This window comes from Scyliorhinus torazame, chromosome 16 (genome assembly GCF_047496885.1).
Source record: "Scyliorhinus torazame isolate Kashiwa2021f chromosome 16, sScyTor2.1, whole genome shotgun sequence".
Taxonomy (NCBI): domain Eukaryota; kingdom Metazoa; phylum Chordata; class Chondrichthyes; order Carcharhiniformes; family Scyliorhinidae; genus Scyliorhinus; species Scyliorhinus torazame.
Window position 1 is genome coordinate 13,434,840 of NC_092722.1, and position 17,152 is coordinate 13,451,991.

At 57.9% G+C, this 17,152-nt stretch overlaps 1 protein-coding gene across 4 annotated transcripts in view; it reads left to right on the forward strand.

Moving 5' to 3' along the window:
• agrn (agrin) overlaps positions 1 to 17,152 on the forward strand; it is a 538,795-nt gene that overhangs the window by 239,851 nt on the left and 281,792 nt on the right. For 3 of the 4 annotated variants that reach the window (XM_072477973.1, XM_072477974.1, XM_072477976.1), the window contains exons 3-4: positions 3,331 to 3,351; positions 3,972 to 3,992. The exons of the other annotated variant lie outside the window; for it this stretch is intronic. In XM_072477973.1, the coding sequence (XP_072334074.1) occupies positions 3,331 to 3,351; positions 3,972 to 3,992 (42 nt within the window). The remainder of the gene's footprint in view (positions 1 to 3,330; positions 3,352 to 3,971; positions 3,993 to 17,152) is intronic. 4 annotated transcript variants of the gene reach the window in all.

Genomic DNA, 17,152 nt, shown 5'->3' on the forward strand with positions numbered 1-17,152 from the left:
AGGGCTGGGATCGACTGTGGGACCTCGGCGCCGTGAAGCTGTAGTGCTAACCACTGCGCCACCGTGCTGCACTCCCCATACAAACTCATATGCTCACACATGCATGCTCACACATACACATGCTCACACACACACACATGCACTCACAAACATGCAGGCAGTCACACCCACCCACATACACGTACACTCACACACATGCGTACATATACACATACATAAACATGCGAGCACACACACATGCATACACATACATACACACATATACTCACACACATACACATACATGCATGCGCATACACATACATATATATACATACACACATACATACATGTGCACACACATACATATATATACATACACACACATACATACATGCGCACACACATACATATATATACATACACACACATACATGCGCACATACATATACACATACACACACATACATACATGTGCACACACATACATATATATACATGCACTCATACATACATACATGTGCACACACATACATATATATACATACACAGACACACACACCTTCATACTGTAAGGTCTCTGATTGACCCTCACATTTTGACAGTCCATTTGCCATCATTAATTGAATAGTCACCTTGATCTCTGGCAATTAATTGCTTATTTCAGGGAAAATTGCAAGAGCGACTGTCACACAAAGCGGGTCCCACAATGGAGCCTGGCAGCGAGTTTCAGAAACCCATTCAGAAAATCCTGCCTTGTCGCTGAACAGAGATTTTCAGCTTCTGGCTCAAGACTGTAACAGTCGCAAAACAAATGGGGGCCGTGAAAATGTATTGCCTGACAAGTAAACTTTGCACCCCTCTGCCGACACTCACAGACCCAACTTCCGAGTAAGTGATCTGTGCAGCACAGCAGGTGGCGTGCAGAGCAGGGGTGAGATGTCTAGACAGATGGATGGTGAACGTGTTAGTAACTTCAGCTCGGCACCTCGCGTTACAGGAGTTCTCAGACTGCCTTTCTCTGTACGTACAAGCACACACTGGGAGATGAAATAAGAGAGACAGAAAGATGGGGGGGAACGCATTGTGAGAAAGAGGGAGAGAAACCAAGGGACAGAGGGGAGATGGGGATTGTGGTGTTCTTTGTGTTGCTTATTTTAGAGTGGTTGGCGTAGTGTTCACAAAGACCACAAAATAGCTTTAACTTACGCAAAGCTATAAATTTATTAACACTACTAATTTAGATTCGACATGTACTCCTAAAAAATACACAGTTGATTATTAACATTTAAACTACACTCATCTGCAGCTAATCTTACTACTGATATAAACTATGATCTGCCCTCACTCACACGACTTGTACTTCTGGCTCTCTCGCGCTAACTCCTGCACACACTCTCCCACAAGGCTTAGCATCACTGCCTTATATACTTGTAACTGTAGCTCCCTCTAGTGGCTATTCTTGACACTTCATTAACACTTGCAGTTCCTACAGTTATGATAATACCACAGGGATAGTGAGATCAGGAGAGGAGAGGGAAAATGGGGGGGGGGGGGGCGGGGAGAGAGAGAGAGAGAGAGAGAGCCAAGGGGAAATGGAGGGAGAGTGAGAGAAGGAGATCTGCAGAATGAGAGGTAAGGGAGATGAGAGAAAGAGGGAGGGATAGCGAGAAATGCAATGAGAGATGGGAGAAGGGCAGCCAGACACCGATAACTGGTGCATTACATTGCCCCTGTGTTTGAACGGTAGGTCTGTTAATCTTCAATTTCCTCTCAGACCTTAGTCCTTGCTTGGTGACACGAAGCATTGATGCTGATGGCCATTTGTGCCATAAAAGTGTATTCACTTCAACACTCTGGTAACTAGCTCGTCAGCACATTAATATGGTACCAACCCAACAACTAACACTCTGGCTTTGGTTCCTTGGAATCTGAGATCTATACTGACGTATCAGTGCAGCACTGAGGGAGTGTTCCATTGTTGGAGCTGCCTTCCAGAGGAGCTGTAAACCTGAGCGCGATTTAATGGGGTAAAAAACAAAGCCCCGTTTTGGGTGTGAATAGTGGGGTCTTTCTTGACACCGGCAGTGCCAAAGACGACCCCGCTATCAAATGCGACGGGGTGAGGGATGCCCTACTGAGGCCGCGCAAACCTTCATTTCCTGCACTGACCTGCAGGAAGAGATCGGGGCACCATTTTTAAATGCCCCCCCCCCCCAATGTACCCATGAGGGGTCCTCGAGCACCCCCCCCCCTTCAGCCCACCTTAGAAGAGCAGGGCACTCCCTGGCCTGATCCCTGGCAGTGCCAACCTGGTGCCCTGGCACTGGAACCTTGGCGGTGCCCTTCCCAGCCTGGCAGTGCCCGGGTGGCATTGCCAATGTGCCCTGGTGACAGTGCCATGGTGCCAGGCTGGCAATGCCAAGGCGGCACCAGGAGTGCCAGGGGATTACCCTGCCCAGAGCCTGACCTCCGATGGCCTGGGAGATCCCCAGGTGCTATTACGCCTGGTTTGCGAGGACCAGTGCTAAACGGTGCGCGGGCGAGGTCTCGCAGGCATGGCCGTTCAATCTCGGGCCTTGGGATAATCCAGCGCCGACATATTTAAGTGAGCCTGACTGCTCATTTAAAAATGGAAATCTGGATCACGCCTCATTAGGCATCCCAAGCCTCTTGCGAGATTTAACGGCCTCATTGCATCCCAAGTAGGGCGCGACAATCCGTTCGGTCGGGCCCCCTTACTACCTGCCCATATCCCGCAGCAACAGTGGAAGAAGAACAAAATGATTTCCAATGTCCTGGCCAACATTCCTCCTGGAATGGCTTATTTAGCCATTCGTTACATTTGATAGGATCTCATGACAAGGCGCGAAAACAAGGAATGCAATCTGCATGCAAATTATAACAGCCATGACTAAACTAATTCCAATAAAAACGGGCAATTCTGGATAAGCTCAGCAGGTCAGGCAGCATATGTGGAGAGAGAAACAGAGTTAACATTTCGAGTCCGCCTGGCCTCGTTCTGTAGAAGCGTCATACGGACTTTCTGTTCCTCTCTCCAGAGGCTGCCAGAACTGCTGAGTTTATCCAGCACTTAGCGTTTTTATTTCAGATGTCTAGCATCCAGGGTACTTTGCTTTTATTTGAGCAAATATAACTCATTGGATGTGAATCAGTTTGGGGTTGTCTTTTTTTTAAAACCATAGGGCCTTATTTTCAGAAGGAAGATACTGCTGCTTTCGGAATGGTTCCGAATTGATCAATTTTACATTTATCTTCCGGGGTAGCGTTAAGCTTTGTCCTTCTCCTTCTGATCCGCCTTTCTTTTTTTTTACCTTGTGGTGCTTGCAGGATGGAGCAGGAAGAATTACGGTGAGTAACTGGTGTATCACCCGAACCGACAATATTCCTCTTCTCGGTCTTATTCATGTTGGGACCCACAAGGTTGCACCTGCATTTTAACCAACTGCTGGACGATAGACAGAACACCCTCTTAGGGAGCAGCAGACAAATGTCTTCACGACGGGGAATTTTAGACGGGGTGGGTGTATTTGGATGCGACAAAAAAAAATAAAATATGCAGGATTTGTTTCATGATTCTGTCCAATAGCCTGCACAGGTAGAATGGGCCTAGTTGCCTCCTTGGCTGTGAGAGTGTCTGATTCTATGATAAGCGTGGCCATATTCCACTACACAACTGTATCAATCTGATCATGTCATTTTACCCTTGACGAGATGTTATAGAGGGTGTTCCACTGCGAAAACCTGGAATTTTTTCTGGGATGTCAAAGGGATGGAGATGAAGGCGATTAAACGCTCAACAGTTTAGCACCCCTCTATTTAAATTGTTGCTGGAACCTCTCCAGAGGTGCATTGTGTTTGACTGCATTGCCACCATGACGACACTGTAAAAACAACTCATTGGACATGAAGCAGTTTGGAATTGTCTTTCTTAACAAATGTATTTCCCTTTTATCTTGTGCTGCGGCTAGGATACAGAAGGATTAGTCATGGTGAGTAGTACCTGGTGTTTTACCTTAACCCATCTCTTTTTACAAGGAAATTCAGTTAAGCCCCCCAAGAATGCCTCCCTAGCTCCGCCCCCACCAGTGGCAGCATCTGTCAAAGATGGTCTCAGCACCCACAAACATGTAGGTGACCCCCCAGCCCTGCCTCCCCACTGCCCTCCAGCCCTGCCTCCCCACTGCCCCCCCCCCCCCCAGCCCTGACTCTCCCCTGGGCCCCCCAGCCCTGCCTCTCCCCTGCCCCCCCCAGCCCTGTCTCCCCACTGCCCTCCCAGCCCTGCCCCCCCAGCCCTGCCTCCCCACTGCCCCCAGCCCTGCCTCCACACTCTCACCCCCCCCGTCCTGCCTCCCCACTGCCCCCCCAGCCCTGCATCCCCACTGCCCCCCAGCCCTGCCTCCACACTGCACCCCCAGTCCTGCCTCCCCACTGCTCCCTCAGCCCTGCCTCCCCACTGCCCCCCCCAGCCAGCCTCTCCCCTGTGACCCCCAGCTCTGTCTGTCCCTCCAGCCCTGCCTCTTTCCTGTCCCCCCAGCCCTGTCTCTCCCCTGTGCCCCCCAGCCATGCCTGTTACCCCAGCCCTGCCTCTCCCCTGTGCCCCCCCCCAGCCCTGCCTCTCCCCAGCCCCCCCAGCCAAGCCTCTCCCCTGCCCCCCAGCCCTGCCTCTCCCCTGCCACCCAGCCCTGCCTCCACACTGCACCCCCAGTCCTGCCTCCCCACTGCTCCCTCAGCCCTGCCTCCCCACTGCCCCCCCAGCCCCGTCACCCCACTGCCCTCCCAGCCCCCCCAGCCCTGCCACCACACTGACCCGAGCCCTGCCTTCCCACTGCCCCCCAGCCCTGCCTCCACACTGCCCCCCAGCCCTGCCTCCCCAGCCCTGTCTCCCCACTGCCCCCCGCCCTGCCACCCCACTGCCCCCCAGCCCTGCCTCTCCCCTGTGCCCCTCCCAGCCCTGCCTCTCCCCTGTGCCCCTACCAGCCCTGTCTCTCCCCTGTGCCCCCCCAGCCCTGCCTCCCCACTGCCCCCAGCCATGCCACCCCACTGCCCCCCAGCCCTGCCTCTCCCCTGTGCCCCTCCCAGCACTGCCTCTCCCCAGCCCCCCCAGCCATGCCTCTCCCCTGCCCCCCAGCCCTGCCTCTCCCCATGCCCCCCAACCCTGCCTCTCACCTGTGCCCCCCCAACCCTGCCTCTCCCCTGTGCCCCACCAACTCTGCCTCTCCCCTGTGCCACCCCCAGCCCTGCCTCTCCCATGTGCCCCCCAGCCCTGCCTCTCCCCTGTGCCCCCCCCAGCCCTGCCTCTCCCCTGCCCCCCAGCCCTGCCTCTTGCCTGTGCCCCCCAGCCCTGCCTCTCCCCTGCCCCCTAGCACTGCCTCTCCCCTGTGGCCCCCAGCCCTGCCTCTCTCCTGTCCCCCCAGCCCTGCCGCTCCCCTGCCCCCCCCAGTCCTGCCTCTGCCCTGTGACCCCCAGCCCCGCCTCTCCCCTGCTCCCCCAGCCCTGCATCTCCCCTGCCCCCAGCCCTGCCACTCCCCTGTGCCCACCAAAGCCCTGCCTCTCCGCTGCCCCCCCAGCCCTGCCTCTCCCCTGCCCCCCAGCCCTGCCTCTCCCCTGCCCCCCCAGCCCTGCCTCTCCGCTGCCCACCCAGCCCTGCCTCTCCCCTGCCCCCCAGCCCTGCCTCTCCCCTGCCCCCCAGCCCTGCCTCTCCGCTGCCCCACCAGCCCTGCCTCTCCCCTGTGTCCCCAGACCTGCCCCTTCCCTGTGCCCCCCCAGCCCTGCCTCTCTCCTGCCCCCCCCCAGACCTGCCCCTCCCCTGTGCCCCCCCAGCCCTGCGTCTCCCCTGCCCCCCCCCCCCAGCCAGCCTCTCCCCTGTGACCCCCAGCTCTGTCTGTCCCCCCAGCCCTGCCTCTTTCCTGTCCCCCCAGCCCTGTCTCTCCCCTGTGCCCCCCAGCCATGCCTGTTACCCCAGCCCTGCCTCTCCACTGTGCCCCCCCAGCCCTGCCTCTACCCTGTGCCCCCTCCCAGCCCTGCCTCTCCCCAGCCCCCCCAGCCAAGCCTCTCCCCTGCCCCCCAGCCCTGCCTCTCCCCTGCCACCCAGCCCTGCCTCCACACTGCACCCCCAGTCCTGCCTCCCCACTGCTCCCTCAGCCCTGCCTCCCCACTGCCCCCCCAGCCCCGTCACCCCACTGCCCTCCCAGCCCCCCCAGCCCTGCCACCACACTGACCCAAGCCCTGCCTTCCCACTGCCCCCCAGCCCTGCCTCCACACTGCCCCCCCAGCCCTGCCTCCCCAGCCCTGTCTCCCCACTGCCCCCCGCCCTGCCACCCCACTGCCCCCCAGCCCTGCCTCTCCCCTGTGCCCCTCCCAGCCCTGCCTCTCCCCTGTGCCCCTACCAGCCCTGCCTCTCCCCTGTTCCACCCAGCCCTGCCTCCCCACTGCCCCCAGCCCTGCCACCCCACTGCCCCCCAGCCCTGCCTCTCCCCTGTGCCCCTCCCAGCACTGCCTCTCCCCAGCCCCCCCCCCCAGCCATGCCTCTCCCCTGCCCCCCAGCCCTGCCTCTCCCCATGCCCCCCAAACCTGCCTCTCCCCTGTGCCCCCCCAACCCTGCCTCTCCCCTGTGCCCCACCAACTCTGCCTCTCCCCTGTGCCCCCCCCCAGCCCTGCCTCTCCCATGTGCCCCCCAGCCCTGCCTCTCCCCTGTGCCCCCCCCAGCCCTGCCTCTCCCCTGCCCCCCAGCCCTGCCTCTTGCCTGTGGCCCCCAGCCCTGCCTCTCCCCTGCCCCCCTAGCACTGCCTCTCCCCTGTGGCCCCCAGCCCTGCCTCTCTCCTGTCCCACCAGCCCTGCCGCTCCCCTGCCCCCCCCAGTCCTGCCTCTGCCCTGTAACCCCCAGCCCCGCCTCTCCCCTGCTCCCCCAGCCCTGCATCTCCCCTGCCCCCAGCCCTGCCACTCCCCTGTGCCCACCAAAGCCCTACCTCTCCGTTGCCCCCCCAGCCCTGCCTCTCCCCTGCCCCCCAGCCCTGCCTCTCCCCTGCCCCCCCAGCCCTGCCTCTCCGCTGCCCCCCCAGCCCTGCCTCTCCCCTGTGCCCCCCCAGCCCTGCCTCTCCCCTGCCCCCCAGCCCTGCCTCTCCCCTGCCCCCCCAGCCAGCCTCTCCCCTGTGTCCCCCAGACCTGCCCCTCCCCTGCGCCCCCCAGCCCTGCCTCTCTCCTTCCCCCCCCAGACCTGCCCCTCCCCTGTGCCCCCCCAGCCCTGCCTCTCCCCTGCCCCCCCCCCCAGCCAGCCTCTCCCCTGTGACCCCCAGCTCTGTCTGTCCCCCCAGCCCTGCCTCTCTCCTGTTCCCCCAGCCCTGTCTCTCCCCTGTGCCCCCCAGCCATGACTCTACCCTGCGCCCCATCCCAGCCCTGCCTCTCCCCAGCCCCCCCAGCCAAGCCTCTCCCCTGCCCCCCAGCCCTGCCTCTCCCCTGCCCCCAGCCCTGCCTCTCCCCTGACCCCCCCCCAGTCCTGCCCCTCCCCTGTGCCCCCCCCAGCCCTGCCTCTCCCCTGCCCCCCCAGCCAGCCTCTCCCCTGTGCCCCCCAGCTCTGCCTGTCACCCCAGCCCTGCCTCTCTCCTGTCCCACCAGGCCTCCCTCTCCCCTGTGTCCCCCAGCCCTGCCTGTTCCCCCAGCCCTGCCTCTCCCCTGTGCCCCCCCAGCCCTGCCTCTCCCCTGTGCCCCCCCCAGCCCTGCCTCTCCCCTGCCCCCCAGCCCTGCCTCTCCCCTATGCCCCCAGCCCTGCCTCTCCACAGTGTCCTCCCAGCCCTGCCTCTCCCCTGAGCCCCCCCCCAGCCCTGCCTCTCCCCTGCCCCCCCAGCCAGCCACTCCCCTGTGCCCCCCAGCCCTGCCTGACCCCCCAGCCCTGCCTCTCCCCAGCCCCCCCAGCCCTGCCTCTCTCCTCCCCCCGAGCCCTGCCTCTCCCCTGCCCCCCCAGCCCTGCCTCTCCCCTGCCCCCCCTGCCCTGCCTCTCCCCTGCCCCCCATCCCTGCCTCTCCCCTGCCCCCCCAGCCAGCCACTCCCCTGTGCCCCCCAGCCCTGCCTGACCCCCCAGCCCTGCCTCTCCCCAGCCCCCCCAGCCCTGCCTCTCTCCTCCCCCCGAGCCCTGCCTCTCCCCTGCCCCCCCAGCCCTGCCTCTCCCCTGCCCCCCCAGCCCTGCCTCTCCCCTGCCCCCCATCCCTGCCTCTCCCCTGCCCCCCCAGCCCTGCCTCTCCCCTGCCCCCCCCAGCCCTGCCTCTCCCCTGCCCCCCCAGCCCTGCCTCTCCCCTGCCCCACCCCCCTCCCCAGCCCTGCCTCTCCCCTGCCCCCCCCAGCCCTGCCTCTCCCCTGCCCCCCCCAGCCCTGCCTCTCCCCTGCCCCCCCCAGCCCTGCCTCTCCCCTGCCCCCCCCCCAGCCCTGCCTCTCCCCTGCCCCCCCCCAGCCCTGCCTCTCCCCTGCCCCCCCCCAGCCCTGCCTCTCCCCTGCCCCCCCCCAGCCCTGCCTCTCCCCTGCCCTTCCCCCAGCCCTGCCTCTCCCCTGCCCCCCCCCCAGCCCTGCCTCTCCCCTGCCCCCCCCCAGCCCTGCCTCTCCCCTGCCCCCCCCAGCCCTGCCTCTCCCCTGCCCCCCCCAGCCCTGCCTCTCCCCTGCCCCCCCCCCGGCCCTGCCTCTCCCCTGCCCCCCCCAGCCCTGCCTCTCCCCTGCCCCCCCCCAGCCCTGCCTCTCCCCTGCCCCCCCCCAGCCCTGCCTCTCCCCTGCCCCCCCCCCCCCCCCCCCCTGTCCCTCACAAGCCTTCAGCTGTTTCTGTCTTGTTGCATCTTTAATACATCCTTAAAGTCGAAAAATGTTGGAGAGCCAGGGCTGGGGGGATAGGGGAGAGGTAGGGCTGGGGGGGTGCTGTTGGGAGGGAGGGCTGGGGGGGTGGGGGGCAGGGGAGTGGCAGGGCTGGGGGAGGGGTAGGGCTGGGGAGACAGTGGTAAAGGCAGTGTTGGGGGGCAGGGAAGTGGCAGGGCTGGTGGAGGTGCATGGCTGGGGGAGGGGCAGGGCTGAGGGAACAGGGGAGTGGCAGGGCTGGGGGAGGGGCAGGGAAGTGGCAGGGCTGGGGGGAGGGGCAGGGCTGGGGGGGACAGGGGTGTGGCAGAGCTGGGGGGCAGGGGACTGGCAGGGCTGGGGAGGGGCAGGGCTGGGGGAGACAGTGGTGAGGCAGTGTTGGTGGGCAGGGAAGTGGCAGGGCTGGTGGAGGGGCAGGGCTGGGGGGGACAGGGTAGTGGCAGGGCTGGGGGAGGGGCAGGGAAGTGGCAGGGCTGGGGGGAGGGGCAGGGCTGGGGGGGACAGGGGAGTGGCAGAGCTGGGGGGCAGGGGAGTGGCAGGGCTGGGGAGGGGCAGGGCTGGGGGGGACAGGGGAGTGGCAGAGCTGGGGGGGACAGGGGAGTGGCAGGGCTGGGGAGGGGCAGGGCTGGGGGAGGGGCAGGGGTGTGGCAGGGCTGGGGGGAGACAGTGGGTATGCAGTGCTGGGGGCAGGGGAGTGGCAGTGCTGGGGGAGGGGCAGGGGAGTGGCAGGGCTGGGGGAGACAGTGGGGAGGCAGGGGAGTAGCAGGGCAGGGGGAGGGGCAGGGCTGTGGGAGGGGCAGGGGAGTGGCAGGGCTGGGGGGGGACAGCGGTTGGCAGGGCTGGTGGATGGGAAACAGGTGGATGGGGTTCATGGTTTGAAGTTCCGACCCAAAATTGGAATGCTAGCACCGATTTGGAGGGGCTGCCGAGAGTAAGGGCACAAGTTCCCTTCTGAGCGGACAACTGACCTGCAGTGAATCTGGTGACTAACATGCAGCTGGCACAGAATTAACCCACTTCTTTTTAAAAAAATTTAATTTAGAGTACCCAATTATTTTTTCCAATTAAGGGGCAATTTAGCGTGGCCAATCCACCTACCCTGCACATCTTTGGGTTGTGGGGGTGAAACCCACGCAGACACGGGGAGAATGTGCAAACTCCAGACGGATAGTGACCCAGGGCCAGGATTCGAACTCAGGTCCTCAGCGCCGTAGGCAGCAGTGCTAACCACTGTGCCACCGTGCTGCCCTCGAATTAACCCACTTCTTGTTGGGTAGTGTAAGGAGAGTGCAGATGGACGGGGAGCACCTTTGATTTGTGTCAATCCTTGGGGTTTTTAACCTTGCACATGTGAATGTGTGTATTCTTTTTCTTGCCTGTTGTTGAGTAATGATTTAACTGGCTCGTGGTGTGAAGCTTTGGCAATTGATGTTACATCTGAGGTTTACAGAAACCCAATTCCTGGCTGACATTTTGCGACCTAGCTAATTCAATTAAACCAGAATCTGATTACAATCTCTCTGACTCACACAAACACCACGACGTTAGTCTCTTGTTCGTAGTTTGTGTTTCCATCGATAATGGCCGATCAACTAAATGTTTTGACTTGCTCTAAAATGACAGAGCAGAAACATTTCTCATTCCTTCTTCCAGCTGCTTTATCCAGAATGAGTCGCGGGCAAGTCATTGAATTCCATTTAATCAATTGCAGACCTCGCTCATGATTCATTTGTGGTTGTGCTATGTTAAGGGAGATGTCGCTGGACAAATAATCCCAGGGTAATGCTATCCGGACATGGGTTAAATCCCACCACGGCAGCTGTTTAAATTTTACTTCAATTGATAAATCTGGACTTGGCAAGCGAATCCACGCAGTGGCGACCATGGGTGGGATTCTCCGCAATCGGCGCGATGTCCGCCGACCGGCGCCAAAAACGGCACGAATCAGGACGGCATCGCGCCGCCCCAGAGGTGCGGAATTCTCCGCATCTTGGGGGGCTGAGCCCTCACCTTGAGGGGCTAGGCCCGCGGCGGACTGATTTCCGCCCCGCCAGCTGGCGCGGAAATGACTTCGCCGGGCGACGCATGCGCGGGAGCGTCAGCGGGCGCTCACGGCATCCCCGCGCATGCGCAGTGGAGGGGGTCTCTTCCACCTCCGCCATAGTGGAGACCGTGGAAAAGGCGGAAGGAAAAGAGTGCCCCCACGGCACAGGCCCGCCCGCGGATCGGTGGGCCCCGATCGCGGGCCAGGACACCATGGGGGCACCCCCCGGGGCCAGATCGTCCAGCGCCCCCCCCCCCAGGACCCCGGAGCCCGCCCTCGCCGCCTTGTCCCGCCGTTCGAAAGGTGGTTCAATCCACGCCGGCTGGCGTGGGTTGACAGCGGCGGGACTTCAGCCCATCGCGGACCAGAGAATCGCTGGGGGATTTCCGCCGACCGGCGCGACGCGATTCCCGCCCCCGCCGAATCTCTGGTGGCGGAGAATTCAGGACACGGCGGGGGCGGGATTCACGCCAGCCCCCGGCGATTCTCCGACCCGGTGGGGGGTCGGAGAATCGCACCCAGTGAAGCCATTGGCGATTGTCATAAAAATCCACCTGCTTCACTAATGCCCCTAAGGGAAGGAAATGGGCCGCCTTTAGCTGGTCAAGTCTACACGTGGGCCTACAGCGATGGGGCTGACCCTTCACTGTCCTCTGAAATGGCCTTGCAAGCCACTCATTTCAGGGGCAATTAGGGCCGAGCCGTACCAGCTTGCACACACATTCCAGGAAAGAATAAAACAATTGGCACCAAAATGGATTTGCGCCGAGCGCCCCCTCATGTATAATTTGCGCAGTTGTTACTAAAGGTCTAAAGACTGAGCAGCCATGATGGTTTAGTGAGACTTCCTGGGAACCAGTTCAGCCACACAGGACAGGGCAGGACAGGAGTGTTCAATACCAGCCGGGGTATCTGTGCAGGGATTACAATCGGCCTCGGTGCCGGAAGGTTGGAAGGAGACACATTGCGTGAGCGAGGTTTCACTCCACAAGCATCCAAACTATTTGATCAATGTTGATTTCAGCCAGAGGGATCTGGAATGATGGTGCTATCATGCTTTGCGTACAGGAGTTGGTGCACGTGTCTCGACAAGCATTGGAGCTCTCCCTTGTTAAGTGATCCAAATGCTAGGTAGAAACTACATGCAAAGCACTGGTAGTGGAAAGTGCAAGTTGCTGTGGTGTGCAGCTCCTCTCTCCTCTGCCGCCACTCCTCCTCAGGCTGATGAATGAATGGGGGCTGCAAGAGCCCGTTGGCCATGAACACGTACAGTTCTTTCTTCGCCGTCATCCAAATATTCTGCCAAGTCCATGAGGAAGAATTTGGAGCCCTGGAATCCATCACACATCCAGGCCGTTTCAAGTACAGCTTGTTTGTGGGGGGCGGGGGGCAAGGGGTGAGTGTAGCTTAAGTCAAAAAGTCATGGGAGAAAGAGGATTGTTAAAAATAGATTAAAATGGATGGATTAAATATGCCCAAACCCACACTGAATATTTGTTTGTTTCCCACACCAGAGGTAGAATTGTGGAAGACAATTTCTTCAACAGGACAGAACAAGGTTCAAAACCCGTGTGATTTGGGTGTTGGAATGGTATTTATATTTTGCTGGTTTCAAGAAACCATAGCAGACACTGACCAGCTCTGCTCTACCTCTGCCTCAGCCCGTTGCTCTTACCTGGGCGGTCGGTAGCACAGTGGTTAGCACAGTTGCTTAACAGCACCAGTGTCCCGGGTTCGATTCCCGCCTTGGGTCACTGTCTGTGCGGAGTCTGCACGTTCTCCTCGTGTCTGCGTGGGTTTCCTTCGGGTGCTCCGGTTTCCTCCCACAAGTCCCGAAAGACGTGGGCCTGGATTCTCCGACCCCCCCCCGCCAACCGGGTCGGAGTATCGCCGGGAGGCAACGTGAATCCGACGGCGGCTGCCGAATTCTCCGGCGCCGGTTTTCGGGCGGGGGCGGGGTTCACGCTGCTCCAATCTGGGGCGGTTGGCAGCGGCCCCCCCCGGCAATCCTCTGGGCCCCAATGGGCCGAGCGGCCATCCGTTTCCAGCCAGTCCCGCCGGCGTGAAATGGACATGGTCCATCACGGCGGGACCTGGCTGGTAGACCGTCTACCGGAGTGGTTCGTGCCGTTCTTGGCGCCAGCATCGGGCCATCCCGCTGATTGCGGGAGAATCCCGCCCGTGCGGTTATTTGGACATTCTGAATTCTCCCTCAGTGTACCCGAACAGGTGCCGGAATGTGACGACTAGGGGATTTTCACAGTAATTTCATTCCAGCGTTAATGTAAGCCTACTTGTAACAATAAAGATTATTATTATAATTATTATTACCTTGACTACGTCACCCCTCAGCTTAAGTTTTCTAATGTCCCCCAAAGATCAGCCTGTCTAATGTCAGCCGTAGCTCAGTCCGTGCAGATTACTTCCGAGTTGTGGGTTTAAATCTCAGTCCCGGGCTTGTGCACAAAAATCTACATTGGCGCTCGAGTGCCGCGGATCTCACGGGATCTTTCACATCCACCCGAGGAGGCAGATGGGGCCCCAGTTTAACATCACCCCCCAAAAGACGGCACCCCCCACAGTGTAGCCCATCTACAGCACTGCGCTGTTATCGGTGCTGGCTCTTGGACGCGATGTTAAAGCAAGGCCCCACCTGCCTCCTGAGGTGGATGTGAAAGGTCCCATGGAAGTCTTTTGGAGAAGAACAGGAGAGGTACAAGGGAGGTACAGGTTCAAGGTGAGAGGGGGAAGGTTTTTCACGCAGAGCGTGGTGGGTGCCTGGAACGCGTTGCCAGTGGAGGTGGTGGAGGCAGCACGATAGCAACATTTAAGATGTATCTTGATAGGCACATGAACATCTGGGGAATGGAGGGATACAGATTGTGTGGGCAATACGTAGTAGGTCTGAAGAAGGAATCTGGATCGGTGCAGGCTTGGTGGGCCGAAGGGCCTGATCCTGTGCTGTAATGTTCTTTATTCCCTTTGTTCTTTGAGTTCTCCCTAGTCGCCTGGTCAATATTTATCCCTCAATCAACATCACAAAAATACATGACCTGATCAGTGGCACATTGCTGTTTGTGACAGTTTGCTGTCCTCAAAATTAACTGATATATCTCCTACATTACAACGCTATACTTCAAAAGTACCTCACTGGCTGGAAAGCACTTTGAGACATCCAATGGTCATGAAAAGCGCTATATAAATGGAAACCTTTTGCGGGGAGATAGGGAGAAAGCTGGGCTGGATGCAGGGACCACATGATACGGACCGCTTAACGGAAATGAGTAGCAAAACAGGGAGTGGATATTATTTTCTGATACTACCCTTGTGTTTTTCCGGCATTCCTTGTGATACACTGTAATTCATCTGTGATTCGTGACCCTGGCGTGCTTGATGTGAGGAGGAGTGCCTGAAATACAATGTGTTCCGGGCCGAGCACTTAACATCCTGAGCTTGATGAGCACGCGATTAATGCCAGTAAGATTAAACCAAGGTGTGAAACCAGCGGTGGAGGAATTAACACCCTGTGGTGTTGGGTCAAATAGAAAGTGCTGGCAAGATTCCAAGGATGATCTTAAGCATAATCTCTCTCTTTGCAGAGCCATCCCAGTGTGGAGTCTCAGCCACTGGCAGTGTAATATTGGGAAATCGCACAGATAAAACTCTCTATCCAGGCGTGAGTCATTAAAATGAATGGTTGGTTGGATAATAATGCACTGTGTTTAGCACAGTGCTCCATCCTGAAACTGCACACGCCTATTCTCCAAATTCTTTCAGCGGCCATCAGCCGTGACTCAGAGGGGTGGGGGGTCTAAGTCCCCCGCCCTGGAGCACTTTATTACAATAAAAATAAGTCTGCCACTCCAGTGCAGTGGCGGGAGTGCTAACGTGTTGACTGGAAATGGCAAGACCATCATATACAAGACTCACCGTCATCCAATGCACCTTGATTCATTTTACTACTATCTTTTATTTTAAATTTAGAGTAGCCAATTAATTTTTTCCAATTAAGGGGCAATTTAGCGTGGCCAATCCACCTACCCTGCACATCTTTTGGGTTGTGGGGGCGAAACCCACGCAGACACGGGGAGAATGTGCAAACTCCACACGGACAATGACCCAGAGCCGGGATCGAACCTGGGACCTCGGCGCCATGGGGCAGCAGTGCTAACCCGCTGTGCCACCCTGCTGCCCCCCATTTCACTACTATTTGAAAGTTTCTGTACGTTTGACTTTTAAAAACATTTTAGAGCACCCAGTTACTTTTTTTTTTCCAATTCAGGGGCAATTTAGCGTGGCCAATCCACCTACCCTGCACATCTTTGGGTTGTGGTGGTGGTGGTGGAGGGGGGGGGGGGGGGGGGAGACCCACGCAGACACGGGGAAAATATGCAAACTCCACACAGTGACCCGGGGCCGGGATTCGAACCCGGGTCCTCAGCACAGCGCTGCCCTTGTACATTCGACTTTTAAGTGGAAAATAGCAGCTAGAATAATAATCCATGTATTATCCTGGCTCCTGATTACATTGAGGCAGAGTGGCTGTTTTATAGGAGGTTATCTTTGGGTATCACCGCCAATTCTCCACACACAAGTGAAATAATGAGCCACTTAATCCCTTTTTTCTTTCAGACTTGTATTGAACTGAAGAGTGGAAGGCTCGTACCAGCCTGCATTATATTCAAACAAGGGAGTTGAAAACCCAGAGGATTACCGGAAAAAGTTTGGAAAATATTCTTTTCCACAAGCTTTCTTTTCTCTCTGAGGCCTCGGGAGTATTTAGCCTGTGTCAGCGGTATTCCCACTTTGCACCTATAAATTCACAGGCTAGATAGAGCTGCTGAGGTCTATCACCATGAAGGTATCGGTGGGGGCAAGGACTGAACCTCCTAGGTGCATAAAAGCACCCCTCCCCCCTGGACCTCCCGCATACATAACTGTGGCGAACTGAAATATGTGGACATGGTCAATGTGCGGGCCCAGAATTGAGCCAGGCAGATAATGTCATGTCTCAGACAGGCCATGTGAGCCTGTTACCTCAAGTCTCAAGCTGGTAGCTGCGACGCCTAAATGCTGGATTTGAAAATGTGAGGGATATGCTCTCTGGGGGAACACCTCAGGCCCCGGAGGATGTGAGACATGTCGTTCTTGCCGCCTTGGGTGCGACAGAAATGAAACGTTCCATGTTCTTCCTCTGAAAACCCTGCTTATAAGAATTCAAACCACTGAGGTGAGCCCTCCAAAATAGAGCTGGTTTCTTGACTGGCTGTGTTGGAATGGACGTAGCATTGGACTGCTTGAGCTGCTGTCTGGAGAGCAAGTTAAGGATTGGCCGATGGTTGGAGCGGTGCATGCTGCTGGGCTTTATAATCAAGTTGCCTTTGGAAGACACGCCACATAATATGTTGTTTGGCTCATAAAACTGAGCCAGCATCTGTTTTAAGCTGCGATTCCGAACATTCCACACCATCCCTTTTCCAGCTGAATATTGATCTTTGGTGAGACAGGCTAATCTGAGGAGCATGTTGGTCACTCTTGTCTCAATTAGTTATCTTTAAAACTCAGGGGATCTTTTGTCCCATTGAACCACGGATACATAATTAAATGGGGAAACCTGAAGACGAGGAAGGAACTAGGAATAGTCAGGACTTTAGCTGATGAGAATTTGGCATGTTTCAATAATGCTGAATGATTTAATCGTTGGTAAACACTGACTCGAACTTTGAGTGCCGTGCCCACTGTCAGTCTCCAAGGGGCAAAGGGAAAATACTTTTCTGTCGTGCTTTTCACAATTTCAGGCATCGCACAACAGCCATTGGTGCACTTGCTGCAATGTAGAAAATCACCGGATTGTTGCAGCTCGGATGGAAGCCATTCGGCCCATCGTGTCGGTACACAGCTCTCCAAACCAACATCATGATATAGTGCCATTCGCCCGCCTTTTCCCCGTACCCCTGCACATTAATTCTATTCAAAATAATCACCTCACGCCCTCTTGAATGCCTCGATTTGAACCTGCCTCCACCACACTTCGATCGGTGCATTCTGGACCCTAACACGCGTTGTTCTCACAACAGCCAATTTGTGCACAGGAAGCTCCCTCAAACAGCAATGTGATAGTGACCAGATAATCTGTTTTGATGACATTGCTTGAGAGACACACATTGACCAGGACACTGGGGATAACCCAGTGGCAGGGGACAGTGGTCAGCACTGTTGCCTCACAGCACCAGGGATGCAAGTTCGAGTCCAGCCTTGGGTCACTGTCTGTGTTGAGTT